The 15,964-nt window shown below is 38.0% G+C and overlaps 1 protein-coding gene across 2 annotated transcripts in view; it reads right to left on the minus strand.

The window, feature by feature from the left end:
* The window catches only part of PTPRN2 (protein tyrosine phosphatase receptor type N2), a 622,129-nt gene that overhangs the window by 27,493 nt on the left and 578,672 nt on the right, over window positions 1–15,964 (minus strand). For both annotated transcript variants that reach the window (XM_085227026.1, XM_085227025.1), the window contains exons 18-19: window positions 6,330–6,449; window positions 5,071–5,237 (exon numbers count right to left, since the gene is read on the minus strand). In XM_085227026.1, the coding sequence (XP_085083152.1) occupies window positions 5,071–5,237; window positions 6,330–6,449 (287 nt within the window). The remainder of the gene's footprint in view (window positions 1–5,070; window positions 5,238–6,329; window positions 6,450–15,964) is intronic.

Here is a 15,964-nt window from a genome sequence, read left to right on the forward strand (position 1 = left end):
GAAATCAAAACCTTTCATTTTCCTGGTTGAGATGCTTGAGGTTACTAGATCTAGACGGTCTCCTCTAAAATCACATCACAAGGCAGCTTTTGAGGGATGCCCAGCCACCCTGATGGTGTCCAGCTTAGTGCAAGTGCTGCAACTAACTGCTGAACTGAAGAAGTGAGCTGCTGGAATCTGGCAAATGCTACAATGTTGTTATGAATTTTAAAGCATAACTAACCTCCTGAATCATTCAGTTCTTTCTTGGCTTTTCATCTATTCGCTATCATCTGTGCTGTGAAAGCATGCATATAACATTGCTTACAGTATAGCCTGAAGATGCCTAAGCTTCTAAATCTGACAAGGAGTCTGGATACCTGGAACTAAATCCAAGCGGGCTACTTGATGAGATGCTGATGACAGTGCAAGAAGCTGGAATTTCACATTCTGCTTTTTACTATCTAAGATTCTAATCAAATGTGATAATAATATTAAGTTACCATAATAATTCTGTTTAAACATTAGAATTCAGGATTTTTTTTCACAATCCTTTCTCTTCTGTTATTTTATGTAAATTCATACTTATATTGTTTTTATATCCCTTGTATGCAAGTAATTAATGCCGTAAAAAAAACTTTCAGTGAATTAAGTGGCAAGCAAGAAGCACCTGAACTTGGAAATTATATAGGACATATATATGTCCATGAGCACAGACATACACAGGCACTACCAAGCAAAACACTTCTATAGTTTCAATGACTTAAGCTGCAGTAGAGTTTTAGCATGAATGAGTCACTTGATTATTCATGGTTGTATCTGAGGATCAGCTCCTTTTGTACAAGGGCTACTCCAAAAGTAATGACACCTATTTTATTATGTTGGCCTTCAACATCAGAGATGGATGGTGGTGGTGTGGTGGTAGAAGTTGAACCTTCCCACCAATATTCCATTCCATTTTGTTGGTGTGTGTGACAGATGGCAGCAGAGGGACAGCCTGACAAAACGTCTGATACGGAAGTACATATAAAGCAAAGGTGTGGAAGTGAATTGCTCTATGCAGAAAATACTGTACCCATTGACATTCATCGATGCTTGCATTTATGGAGATCAAACAGTGGATGTCAGCACACTGAGGCAGTGGGTGGTGTGTTTTAGCAGTGGTGACAGCAACATGAAAGACAAGCCACGTTCCAGAGGGCCATGCAGATTTTTACAAGCATGGCGTGCAGGCGCTCTTGTTTGTCACTGGTGAAATGGTAGTGACTATGTTGAAAAATAGAGTTCTACAGCTGAGAATTTGCTCTAGCGAGTAGTGTTATTGTGCTGTTTGTATCTGTTACAGTTTCCATGGAAATAAGAGACATTAATTTTGGAGCAACCTACGTACAATACAAAAGTCTCATTTTCATTTTTCACATTGTACAGTAAATTATTTTTAAAATGTCTCTAACATCAGCTGATAAAATGAGTCTGCATTCCCCACAGCAGCTGGTTATCCTCCCCCCATCACGTGCACTAGCGAAGACTAGTTTCTGCATTTAGTAGATTACATAAAGGCTAAGAACTAGAGGGGTATTTACCATTTCTTTTTCTGCTTGTGTGGTTCCTTTGTTCCTTGGCACAGCTAATATGATAGTTGCATGTTGTGACTAGCCACCTACCACAGTCCTAATATACTTTCAATGACAAATTGAACTAAACCTATCAGAAAATCAGACAATCAGAGACACACATTAGGGAAAGACACCTTATGTTTATCAGTTTTATTGAAGGGTTTCAAACATTTTCATTATCACACATTTCAGAAAACACATTAAAACAAAGGGTTTCAATCCAGCTGGTTCATAGCTTTCTCTGTATATAGTGTAAGAAAATATTTAGAACTGCAGCAACATCTCACTTCATTCTTAGTTCTGGCTAATGAGAGTGAGCTGAGAATTCATTAATAAGCAAAGTTCTTGAATGTTGAAGAAAATATATATTTTTTATATATATACATATACAGGAAGAATTAACTTAGAAAGAATGATTAGTAATACAAACCAACCCTTGGCTCATTGAGTGAAAAGGAAATCATCATGCAAACCATCAGCAAGCAAAGGTCAGAGGTCGTTAGAGGCTCAGAAAAGGGGTTTCCCACATTGTCCCTGCAGCAGTCACAGTTTCCAATGATCACTTTTGTGACTATGCAACTGGGCTCATATTACTAGCTGCAACATCACAAAAATGACACTGGCAACCGCTAATTAGCTGGCAAAATAAGAATTTGTCCATTTTTAAAGTGAGCAGTGTTAGTAAATGCCATTGCACGCAGCAAGAAGTGATAGCATAATAGATATATAGTTTAAGCAAAGCCCTCACATGTGATGCTAATTATTTTTTAGCTTAGCAGTCCCTCTTTATAGTGTAAATGTGCTCCCTCTGGGCTCAAGAAATATTTAATTACACATATCAGTGCATGACTAACAAGCTAGTCCAGAGCAATAATGATTGGTCTATTGTTCAAAATGAAATTAGGACTCCAGAAGCATTTAAAACTGACCAGTGGTTTCTGCAGTAGCCTCACCTCTCAGGGACTGTCTTTTGTATGGATTTTTGAGATATGTAAGATAATCTCTTTTTGGCAATTTATACCTGCATTATGAAAGCATGATAGATTATTTCCCAAGATTTAATGTGTCTGCTAGATTCTAAAACACTGATACATAGCAAGAAAAATGTAAGCTTTCCATTTTCAAAGAGACTTGCAAAATTTACTTGAATAAAGATTGTAAGGTCCATATTTCCACAGACTCTGGGCAAGGTAATTTTGGGAATCCAATTTTTCTTGGTGATGAATTATAAAAAATAGAGGGTTGGTTATGTATATGCTTACTTTCATATATGTATGTGAATATATAAATATACACACATATCCATATATATATACAAACACACTGAATGCACATAGAAACATAGATTAAAGGAAATGAGAGCAGCCCCTTCCTAGTACCACCTTACTGTGAGTATGGCAGCACTGTCAGACATTTATTCTGGGGGCTTTGTGACTCAGCTGTTGAATCCAGTAGAGCTTGTACTTTAAATAGGAAGCTTCAGGTGCAAACATGTATTGTATAAATGAATGCCAAATACATTCCCTTTTTTGTCCTTAAAAACCAGCAACATCAGATGACCAAGAAAACTGAGATTCATAGACCAGCCATTGTGCATGCCAAAATTCCTTTTCAGAAGGAATTTTACTATGCATTCTGTATTATGAGTTCATTGTACAAAATCTGCACGTACCAAATGATTACAGTACCCTACGCTGGACTGCAAATACATATTAAATGAACACTCAGAATTCAATTAAATCTTAACAGGTTCATTCCCATATTTGCTTTAAATGGTAAGAATAGCAGCTCAGCTACTTCTCTCATCTAGTTATAATTTTGCTTTTTTAAAGTGTTGCTCAACACATCTTCAGCATGGCTATTTAACCCTTATGCGGTATCTCCAAGCAGCACTTTCTTGGTGATGCAAACTGTGACAACTAACCCTGCAGTTCACAGATGGATCTTAAGTCTTAATGACTCAAACAGGAGTTGAGGTGCTCCAAGCTTCAGATGTTTTGGTTGTACAGGCTGATTTACAGTCAAGTGACACCAAATTTCCCACTAACTTCAAAAAGCAGAATCAGACACTGTGTTGAACCAGCGCTGCAGCTTTGCACAGCTTAGCAAAACTCATTTAGCAAAAATTCACTACAGGCAACTTCTGCAATACTACAAGCAAAGGAAAATCAACTTATAAAAATCACATTAAAATCTGTATTTGAACCCAGAAAAGAGAACTTTGGAAAAAATTCTCTTACAGTTTCAACTCCAACCTATGACTGTTCTTCCTTCCTCCTTCCACTATGGCTCTTGCGGTGTGACTGGAGCACGTCCTTATGATCTTACCTAGCCCCAGCTCTCAGTGACTGCTGTACTCCGTCACTTGACTTGCAATGCAGGAGGCGGCTCTGCATTGAGAACGCTTGCAATACATACGAAAAAAAAGACTACTAGTGGATAAATGGTGGCATTTGGCCCTAAATTTTTAAGGACAAAATTGTGCCAGCAGACAACTGTGCAACTAGGTCCTGCTTGGACATAAACCAGCTTATCACCTCAGATGCATATCTCTGCATCAAAGCTCCAAGCACTGACTGAAAGAAATAAGATTGGACCTTTTGGGCCCTGAGCCCTATATAATCACTTTGGGGGGTTGTGGATAACATCGTAGCACAGAAAAGAAAATGGGAGATCCCAGAGGCTGCTAGTGGATTGAGAACCAACTCTTGAAACCTCGCAGCGATTCTTTTCATTAGTCATGAGCGCACTGCAGTGGATTAGTGGGTACATGCTAACGCCTACACGTGGTGTGCTGGGCATGGTTTGCAATCAAGTGAAGATTACTTCTCTCCAATATTTATCATGCACGGCTTTAATTTTCAAATTAAAATTTAGACAGGCACAGCAGACATGAGGGAAGGTGACAAGTTTTCACACTTTTGCCTTTGTCTGTTGGTATTTTAAAGCCATACTGACTTTCTTTAAAATCCTAGAGGGCATGCTTTGTCAACATTTTCATCTGCTTTCTCTAATTTCCCCTTTTCTTCAACCAAAGAAAGTTCAGAGGCCTCACAAGCAAACACTACCATGGTAATGCCATTATTGCCATGTGACTCCAGTGTGATTTTCTCTTTAAGTGTGCTCATACAATGCACTCTATTTGTGAGATGCCTGCAATAAGGATCATAGGGGAGCCACACAGAAGTCCTGGAAGTTCCAGGCGGCTAAATACTTGGAAAACAAAGAAGTACAGAAGCACTGAAGAGCTGTACAAAGGTAAGAAGGTAGCAATCTCTAAATGGGAACTGAGCGTATCTATTTGTGAGGCAATAGCAAAAATCAATCCACTGCAGACTTTTATGTTAGTTCATCATTGCAGCATCACAGGCTGAGGACGTCCTTCCAAAAGAGAATTATTAGGATTACAGCTAGTTTAAGTTTAGTTCCTCAGATTTGAATTGCCTTAAATAAACTTCCATACTTTGTGCTTTACCTGCGGAAATCCAGCAGTGATCTTGTGGAAGCAGGAACTCTCTGATCATTCCAGCTGAGGAAATGGAACTGTGTCACCGTGCGGGTCTCATTTGTCTGCAGGTTCTTCAGGTAGAAGCTCCTCACCAGGAAATCCTCACACCAGATGTGTTCAGAGACAAGGTTTACCTGCACCCCAGAAAAAATACGGAGATCAAGAATTTCAGTTGCAAGCCACAGCTTCAGAATTGCAGGTGTAAGATGCCTTGGATGAAGGAACTGCAGGAAATTTTATTATCAAATGGAGCATTGCTGTGAAAATAACTTTCTCTAGCAATCCGTTGTGTCAGGAAGGGGTTAGCTGCCTCTGCTATCTCTTTGGAAACACTAAAAAAAAAATGCTGATAGTTTTAATGTGAAAGGAAAAAACACGAAATTGAAACCTGACACTGTATGAATGCAAAAGGCACTGCCTAAAAATACACCAGACTGCCAGATGCTGTGCACAGAGAAATGCCCACCATGCATTGCTCAGCCCACCCGAGCGGTCTTAGAAATCAGTGGAATTCATGTGAGAAGTTACAAGTCAAATTTTCACCTATGTAGAAAAATAAGCATAAAAACAGAACTTATTTTCAGAGTTTTTTTTTTCAGAAAGGAAGCTTTTTCACTTGTTAGCTTAAATAGCAATAGTTCTTGATATTTTCCCATTTGTATTTGGCATTATGGTGTTATTTTCTTCCTCTGCTCAGCCAGACAGCTGGAAAAACATGACTGCCATTGTCAAGGCTACATTTCAACAAAACTGATGACACAGTATTTTGGGCTAGCAATGTATAGCAGAAAATAAAAATGTATATTTATTGTTGTGACTGAGGCAAATGGTAAAGATAGATAGCATTAATTACGAAAGCTATATGGATGTTTTTCTACAAACACACACATATGGCTTTCCTAAGGCACAATTCACTAGTTCTAAAAATACTATTAGTCCTATAAAAAATAAATATACGCTTCTGTATATCAACCACTTGCGAGACTGTTTTAAAGACATAAAAAATCATTGTCTTTCTTTCCCTGTAACTCAGTTCATGATGTTAGAGGTGCAAGCCACCCGGCAATTAAAACCACCCAAATTTCTGGCAAATCTACGACTACCTGAAGACAAACCGAGGCTACTTAGGATGTACAGGTTAGACCAGATGAAACGGCATTTTACCCCATATGAAATGAAGCCCTGCTCTTCCTGTCCCGCTTACACCCAGTGCTTTGTTTCAGTACCTCGTAGATGTGGTAGAGGTTTGACCCTTCGTCGGGCCAGTAGTGGTAGCACTGCTTGACTCCGCTTTCCGTGAGGGGTGTCAGCATGACAATAACGACACAGCCGTTCTCCCAGACCATCTGCAGACAAAGAAAGACACCATAGCCACACTGTGACTGCCTAATTACTGCGTGACATGTATAATTACTGCACTCAGACACACAATCAAAATTTATTCCATTCACAGGAAATTTATTTCATTTTCATTAGACACTTTTACTCTGCAGCTGCTTTCAAATCCCTGAATAAACTGGCACCATATTTTGCAGGCATCCATGAAACATTAAAGAATTTCCAGTGATTTCAATTCACGTCTTCTGTAAATTCTCTCCTTGTTCCTGGTATTGCGTTCAAATGCTTTTCTATCAAACTTTTAGATCCACAAAGGAAGCACTGAACAATGCTTGCAAAACATACAGCTCCTTAGTGTTTGATACTGAATATCCAAGGAGCACAGATATGCCATTAGCAGTGTGTTGACCTGCTAAAGTCGCATTTGCTGAAACCCATGTGTCTTCATCCCTGATTCTTTTCAGTTTCCCACACAGCCAAATCTACGGAATTGCCGCATTGTTGAAAGAGGCATACGAGGCACAAAAGTTGCATCTCAACAATAATAAGGAAATAAGTAAAGGAAAGGGAAAAAAAAAATAGATCGACCAACTATCTTCTTCCAAAAACATTTCAAATGGAGAAATCATCTTTTCACACAATTATTAAAGAATTATTGCAAACGTGCAAATACTTTCTTCTTCTTCATTCATCCTTCTGTTTCTTTCTGTTCCCTCCTTCCTTCTTATTTTTTTCTCCTTTTTCTTTCACCATCTCTCTTTTATCCTAACCCTTTCCTCCCTTCTTACATTTCTTTTTTTTTTTTTCTCCTCCCAGCAATACAAGGGAAGCCCAAGCCATGCTACAGACTGTGCCCTCTCAGAGCACAGGTACAGCACGAATGAAGGGGAGCTGTATCTTCACCATCAGCATCATCTCTCAATAATTCAAACAAGCCACAGAGCAGAGCACAGGAATCTCAGCCGAAGGATTTAGGCTGCCTCACACCAACAACAGAACACGCTAAGATGCTCTGGTCTGGCGCATCCCTGTTCCAAACACAGCCCATGGCTGAACAAAAAGGCTCCTATGAATTAATACCAAGCAGCATAATCACTAAAAACTGTTATTATTATGCTGTACATTGATGTTATATTTGCATACAACTTTCATTGTCTTTTTGCTCGCATATGAAATTACTGAATGAAGAGTAAACGGCTCTTTTTGTGAAGGGTTATGTTTATTTCACAGAAATATTTATAAGCGACTGTATTGACATGTAAATTTTGTAAACAAAAAAGGCCTTTGTCTAAACTGTGCAAAGATGAGATGATACATTCAATTCAAGGATTATTTTTTTTAATTACATATCAAATAAAAAGGTTTCCTATTCATGGATAATGATGTTGTCTTTTCTTTTAAGAATAGCTTGAATATATAGAAACAAATAACATTTTTACTTGCTTATTTTTTCCCCATTTTGTAACATAATTGAAACAACTTTTAAAAACAGCTTAAAATTACTTAGAGAAATTGATGTAGGGTTTGCACAGAATAGGCCTATTTATGATTTTGGACAGAAGCACAGGAAAAAAAAAATCGCAGTCAAATACAAGGAATAAAAATAATCTTAATTCTCTTTTTCTTCCCCTTGAAAAGATTTTAAAAATAAGATATCCATAATCCATCCACCCACCCTCCTGCTAAAAACTGACAGCGCTGCAAGAACTCTAAAATACATTAAATTGACGGACAACTTATTTTCTAGACTGATGTGGATTCATTATTTGTATTTTCTTTTGTCTCTGCGTTCCTTTCGGGTCACAGCTGGCAACCTTCTCTGTATGTAAGGAAAACGATACAGATTTCATTCATTCTGTCGTAGTTTCACCTTTTTTGAGTCAGCAATCAGACTATGATCAGAATTCAAAACATGTATCTTACTTTAAAACTAGCCCCACTAAATCAGTACTTTCATCACATAACGATTTAATGTGCCTCTAGAAGGTATAGAAGCTCATTGAAGCCATTACGAAAATGAGGAGAAACACAGTTTTTATGAGTGTAATAAAAATACAATGATCTAGACCATAAACTAATCATCGAGCACTCTGCTTGTGCCACCCAAGTGTAACATTATAAAAGCCCACTCGCTTAGAGAGGAATCCTTACAGTTTGGCAGCCCCGTTCATTGGTTCAAAGACACAGCATTTCATTAGACAGGGGCTGTCTGCATCTCTGAAGATTTCATTAAGCATAAATCCAAATGAAAGTTAATTTAAACAAACAATTTGAAAGTTACTCTGGAGTATAATATTTTTTTTTCGGTCATAGAGCGAAAATGTCAAAGTCGAATCTACTAAATCAAGAAGGTAACGCAATCTAGCGGCAACATGCCTGTTTTTCAAGCAATTGTCAGTGCATCTCCTGTGCTTATCATTGAGATGGGATATTCAGCAAGACTCACAGGCTATGACTTCAGCACTACTGCTCTTTTTTTCCTCCGTAATAACTTAAATATTTGATCATTAGGCAGTTACCCAGATTGCTTTCCAAATGAAGCAGAAGAGATGAATAAAAGGCAGTTCACAGTTTCACACCGTCCATCGCTCCATTTGTAATTCAGTGATGGATTCAGGAACAGCGCCCACCGCCCAGCTGTGCTTTGGAGGGTGTGGATATGGCCACATGCTAGAAAGTGGCCCTAGTGACTGTCTCTGCCACCATGAGCAGGTAGCATAGCCTCAGGCCATACAGCGCTCCTCAAGCTCTGGGAAGTGCCTCTGGTTACTGAGGGGAAATTGCAACTGGATCCAAACAAGGAAGGATGTTCCACTGCAAATTCACAATAATTCACGTAGTTCTGAACTTTGTATGATTGCATAGTTTACAGAAAGCAACTTCATGCAATATAAGAATAAAGAGAACGTAAGGTTCTCAGAGACAAAGCAGAGGCTTTTCTTTTTAGCTGTTTGTGTGGAGCCTCGCAAAATTAAGTCTTAGACTCTCAGTGTTAAGTACTGCTAGGCAAAGAACCATATAAAATCAAACGTTAGATTGCTTAGCACTGTTAGTTTCAAGTTCGTAATTTACAGTAATACTTGGAGGAGAAGAAATGTTGAATAGAGACTTAAAAATAGAAGAGATAAAGTCTGAGTTAAATAGAGGAGCTCACCACAGAGTTTTAATACAAACACTTTGCTGAAAAGACTGAATAATTTCGTCTGACTTGCCTACCTTCAGCCTACATGCTATATTAAGTATCTCTAACGAGGTTCTGCTACACGCATCGTTCTCAAAACATTTCTCAGACAAGAAAAATGCCATCCCTTCCCATTTATTGCAAATTAAAGGCTGAATCCTGCATCCCAAAGACGAGCAGTAAGCGCGTTTGACATCTGCAGGATTCCCTGTTGATGAAACCTACCACGTGTAGAGACCCCATGCTGCAGCTATGTAGTATGCCAGTCCCACACAAAGGACTTCTGCACTGGAAGGAATTAAGTTTAATATGAATTACTTGCAAAGGAGCACCGAATTGCTTTTCCAAATCAGTCACAAGTAGGAGAATCACTGGTACAACCACCACAAATTCAATAAAACACCAGCTTTTGAAACCTAGTAAGTATATTTTAAAATTGTGTTCTTTACTAGTTTGTAAATTAGATGGCTAGTATGAATTCCTCTTTTTTCCCCCCAGAAACTTGATCTCTTTGAAGCTTCAATTTATAGTGATAGATCCAACCCAAATCCTCTTTTTTAGCCATTTTCTTCTTCATTTTAGTGATGGGGAAATGACAAGATACGTGTTCCATTCAGACACTGTTCTTTTGACCAGAACTAGTAGAAAAGGCTGTACAATGCAATCATTTAAAAGTAAAAAATAACTGGGATAATCAACTAAATCGAGTCTGCTAATTAAAAATAACATTTTAAAACACACCAGTTGCCTTTTGAAAGAGATCTCCAGAATCAGTCTTTTAACTCCCCAAATAGTTGGTAACTGCAGCTGTTTGAATAAACAAGCAAACAAAAACCAAATAATTTCTAATGATGATCAAAAATTAACATGGATTGAGTATTTTAAAACCAAGACTCCATTTCTTTATGGATTTGAAAGGAAAGGGAGAGGACTTTTAACTGCAAAAATATTTGGGGGGATTTAGAATTTTGGTTGGGTGCCACTCAAAAATCATTTTTCAAAGTGTTTTGGTTGACAGTGACATCCTTTTGATATGAAGAAGGGTCTAATCTGACAGACAGCATGTCCATTTACAAACCCATACGTGTGCCAAACAGTTCAGTAGATCTGTAGTTTTAACAATTAGCTATCAATAATCTACATTTAATTAAAAACTGCAGTTTAAAATGCATTTTAAAACATGAAGTGAATGCAAATTGCTCCATATACCACCTGTGCTACATTTCTGCTGTTGCAGCAATGCTTCTTTGGAAACCATTGAGGAGGACAAACTCAAGATGGCTGCGTGTGTTGCAGTAACTCCTGCTGTGCCCAAGAAACATGAACTACTCTTCTTCATCGGAGATTGATAACTCAAGCCCTATGAGTAAATAATTTAAATACTTCCTTTATTATTGCAATGCTGACAAAACCACCCTAAAGAGGGACAGTCTCACCAAAACTGCTAGGAATTAACTTTTCACTTCAGCATTTGAGAGACGGAATATAAAAATGAAAGGGACAGAATTTTTAAAAGGACCACTTCTAAGTACCTCCTCTGACCTGAGCCGTAATTAGAAGTGAGCATGGTAAGCTCACACAGCTGTACTGAACGCTTATGGAATTCCTAATGCTGTATTTTATTTCACGTAGCTTGATAAGTTACTAGAGCTCTAGGGGCTACTGTTCTGTGCCTCTCTCTCCCTTGCTGTTTTTCTTTTATTAAATTAAAATATGCATATTTTAAACATTGAATTACTCTGTGTCTTTTCATGCGCTCTTCTTTCTGAAGGTGAAAACTGATTAGACATGCAGAAAGTCCCTTCCCAGGCAAGACAAATAAAACTTTGGAGCCAAAACTGCTTGAAAGCACAATGCTCTGCACAGAAGAACAAAATAGCAAAAAATAATTTAGTCTCTAAATTAATTTCAGCACTCTAAATACATGCTGAACTAGGAGCATGTAAACCAGCAACAAGAGCAGGAGAGGGTCTGCTATAATTGTGCTTACTCAACCCACAGGCCTGGAACATGGATTTTGCAAGGAGACATGAATCTACAACCACATGGACTTCTGGCCATGAGGATTTTCCCTTGGAGATCCTGATGAGTAATCCTTTTTACATGGGAAACAATCACCAGACACTTTTCTTTTTGTTTTTCTGAACTTCAAAACTGGAAGGGAAAAGCTAGCATTGGCAAAAGAGACACAGATTTATCACATCTTCAAGACCGCAATTCTAGGATTGTGTTCTTAACATGCTGGTATGATCTGGGAGGAAAATGATCAAATTTTGAACTGACAATATTCTCTTGAACATGAAAATATTATAAAAATAATTTTAGATTAAGAAATGCAGACTGGAGGCAATAAAAAGCAAATGACACCTGAACTCCATGGACTCAAATCAGGGCTTTGGTCTTAGGACTCTTTCTGCACTTTACATTTAATAGTCATGCAACAAAAATAGAAAATAATCAAAAGAGCAGCTGTATGTCCCATCACAGCAGCATAAACCGCTGTTCCAGCTAGCAGTAGTTGCTTGCCTTTAAAAACAAGAGTGAAGTATAGTCTCAATTTCAATAATATTTCATGTATTAGCCAACAGTAGAGGAAATATGTAACGAATGTCATGAAAAGCATGGGTTTGATTCAGAAAATGTAGATGAAAGTTCTTTTTTCTTCCTGGAAGTGTATCCTAACCTGAAATGGTCAACACCTGCATTCTGTCCTGGTTCTGTGAGGAACTCAGAGCTGTTCATGCTTGATACCATCACTGCCAGATCTCCAGAGGTAAGACTCTGGGAGAACGATCTAGCCTGAGCTAAGCACCTTTTCAGGTAAAAGATCGGGAATTTTCTGGTCCAAACAAGTGTTTATTTAATCTTACAGCTTATTGTTGTAGGTGCTTTTAACCTTATTGCTTCTCTGCAAAATGAGGAAAGTCATATTTCTCTGTGAAAGGAATAGAGGTTTATGGTGTTCATATACTTTGCCGATTATGTTGGTCATGGATACAGGAAATCACAAAAAGACAACAAATACTTATGTTAATAAGTATCATATCTGATTTGATTTTCCAAGGAAATAAAGAGGCATACAGTTGGCTGCTTGGCAGGTACTGCTTCATCCCTCTCACTATTTCACCTACCGTGGTAAAATAAAATTAAAAAGAAGTGAAAGTATGCCTCTCCCCAAAAAGGGGAAGGGCAGATGTTGGCAGATTTATGAAAGCAAGGCACAACGTGGGACACTAGCAATTCTAAAAGAAAAATAACACTGTATTTCCCAGAATAGAAAAGATTATGGCCTCCTACAGAAATCTCCATTTGGAGGCAATGAACTTTAGCAGACATGCAATTTATAGAACTGGTGTAATTAAGAACAATTTTTTTTTTTTTTTTCCAGTCAGCTCTAAATACCCAAACTCCTAGGACAGTTTCTTGCATATTATCCCGTCTCAGAATACTTTAAAATTTAAGGCATGTACTTCATGTCAAATACTTCATGGAATTATAACCCAGCACATACAGAAAATAATAAAATTTTATGCCTCCAGAATTATTCACAACATGGAACTCCTGCTGCGAAAACTTGTTATAGATCAGAAATGTTCTACATCCTCTTTCTTTTGAATTATGTTCAAAGAGATGTTGAATTTTAATAGTGCTATGTGAAAGAGCTGAGTGAAGTCTCACTGAAGCTGCTGGACAAAATCATCACCTTTCATTCAAGATAAATGCAAGAAACAAGCAAACTCTTTTAAGAAGCTTGATAACTGAAATTACAGAAGTTATCATCAAAAACAAATGAAATATGAAACATATGGACCTGTGAGTTTTTCTAGAAACTGATATGCTTAATGCAGAGAGAGGCATTAATAAAGGCAAGATTAATCAAGATAAGATACAAGAGCATGTAAAAGGAATAAAAACCACTGGTACAGCTGACAAACTAGCATTGTGATCCTCGTAGAAGAAAAGCCAAAAGAAAGGTTGGGGGCAAAACAGTGGGTGAATGAGGTTTGGAAAAAAAAGAATTTGATTCTACCTCTCTTTATTTCTGTTCAAAGAAATAAGTCTCTGTACTTCTTTTGTAAATAAAATGGAACTGTATCAAAGCAAAAACCTGTCCTGATGAATTCTTTCCAGCTGAGAAGAAAACAACACACAGACCTAGCAAATTGTTTAACCACTCAGGTAAAAATGGATTAAAACCGCGTGAGAAGAGTCATCCCGTCTTCAAGAAATGGAACTGTGAGGTGGAATTCCCACTGAACCAAAATAGAATCAATGAATGAGGTGTATCTCAGAAATAGTAATTGGTAAAGAGAGATGAAAACAAGACCAGATGAAATTAAAAGAAGGCCTAAATCAGCTGGAGGCTTTTCAAAATTAATTAAGTAGTGGCTGGAAAATTTCCAGAACAGTCTAAGAGATGACATGCAGGCAGAGATGAAATCTCTGCTTGAGCTACAAACACAGGGAATCCAGACAGATTAGGAAGCCCTGTGGCAAAACAGATCAATGAGGTGACTGACAACACATCTGCTGCAGGCTAGAAAGTTTTCAAAGAAAAAGGTAAACCAGGGAAGTTGGAACTAACTTGGGGCTTGCTGGCTGACAGGAGCTATGGTAAGGATATAAGGAGCTGGAGAAGTAGACTAGAGGAAAGTTTGATACCTGGAAGTGTCTTTGCATCATCAGAAAAGCCACAGTAAGACTTTTTTTTTTAGCATTATTCTTTTTATGACCTCAAGTTCATTTGAAAAACATTTGAAAATAATCCATGGACAGTAGTATGGGGGTATCTCAGCTCAAAGACGGCTTCTTTGAAATAAAAACTGCCATTAAGCAAATCTCTTTCCAGCTAACATTAAAATCCAAATGAACAGAAACATGTACAGAAAATGCTACATCTAATCAGCAGCTCTAATGGCTGAAGTGAGATGGTACTGAGAAACAATACTTGCTCTTCTTCCTCATCTTACCAAAAATAATATTTGAAAAAAATAGTGAGAAGATTGAAACTTGTCCTCTTTCAGCCTCATAGGGTACTAGGCCTGGATCTGCTCATCAATGCTAAACAACATAAGCTTGGATAAAGCACCATCAATGATTAATTTAAAAGCTTTGCACACAATGGGAAAGAGAAGACACTGAACTGACCATGATCCCTGTTCAGGTCTGGGCAATGTGAAAGCAGTAAATATGCGTTTGACTGCTGAGTGTCTAAGAGCACTTGCACAAAAATACTGGGCACTGGATCAACATATCTGGTTTTAGAGAGGCCTGACAACAGAATTAAGAAAAAAGATTATCCAAAACTAAATCAATTTGGTCTTAACAGAGATAATGAATGTGAGTAACAACATGATAATAGAGAAAACAAAGAGATGCACAAGAGCAAGCACTGCAGATCAGCGTTGGAGCTAAGGAACTTGGTTCCTTTTTCACACATCTGTGTTGGAAAAAGAATTAGCAGTATCTACAGCCTAGCCTTATCCCTCTGCTAACGTGCATTTGGTCCATCAGACCACCAAAATGTTGGTCTAACGTTAAATCCACAAAATAAGTACAATGCCTGACTGTTAGAAGAGATCAATCCAGGTTTAAGAGAAACTAAGTTTAGAAACAGAGAGTCTGGAATTAAGCATTGAACCTAATTAAGATAGGTCAGGAACAGTCTGGATTTCACGATGGATATTAGTTGTGCTGTAAAAGCCAAGAAGTAGTTTTACACTTTCAAGTTATACAAATATTTGTAGACAAGTGTTTTCCTGAAAACAGCCTGAACTGCATAAAGGAGTGGAAGCAATTACACTAGCTTCTTGCTGGGATAGTCTGACAACCAAGGAAAAGCAGAGTGGCTGGTGCTCACCATGCAAATAGGATTTAAGTCTCTGTCTGCAAAAAGAGGAAGCAATAGATCTAGTAAATATTGGCAATGAAAGAGACGCCAAGCTCCAAGAGTCTCTGTTGGAATTGCTAAAGCATAGCATTGTGCATTTAGACAAGGAGCAGCCGAATGATCCCAGGTCTCTCTACTGTGGAATTGGTCACTGCTGTTACTATGAGTTGGAAAACTACTCCACTGAACATGCAGCTCAGCACCAGCTGATTGAGTGGAGGAGGGAAGGGGAGGAGAACCACTAAGACGACGTAACAGAAATGAATAATTGAACCTTTAAACAATCCCTAGTGGCAGCACCACAATCTGAATAAACTACAGAAAATCGTATTCAAGTAAACATCAAAGGATTCTGCTCTAAAAGGAATAACACACTGCTCTCCATGACAAGTTTCCTTTATATAGCTACTCTTAGGTGAAAAATGAATGCAATCTCAGCTCCTGCTTCTGGA

The sequence above is a fragment of the Meleagris gallopavo genome, chromosome 6, assembly GCF_905368555.1.
Source record: "Meleagris gallopavo chromosome 6, MGAL_WU_HG_1.1, whole genome shotgun sequence".
In the NCBI taxonomy this organism is placed as follows: Eukaryota; Metazoa; Chordata; class Aves; order Galliformes; family Phasianidae; genus Meleagris; species Meleagris gallopavo.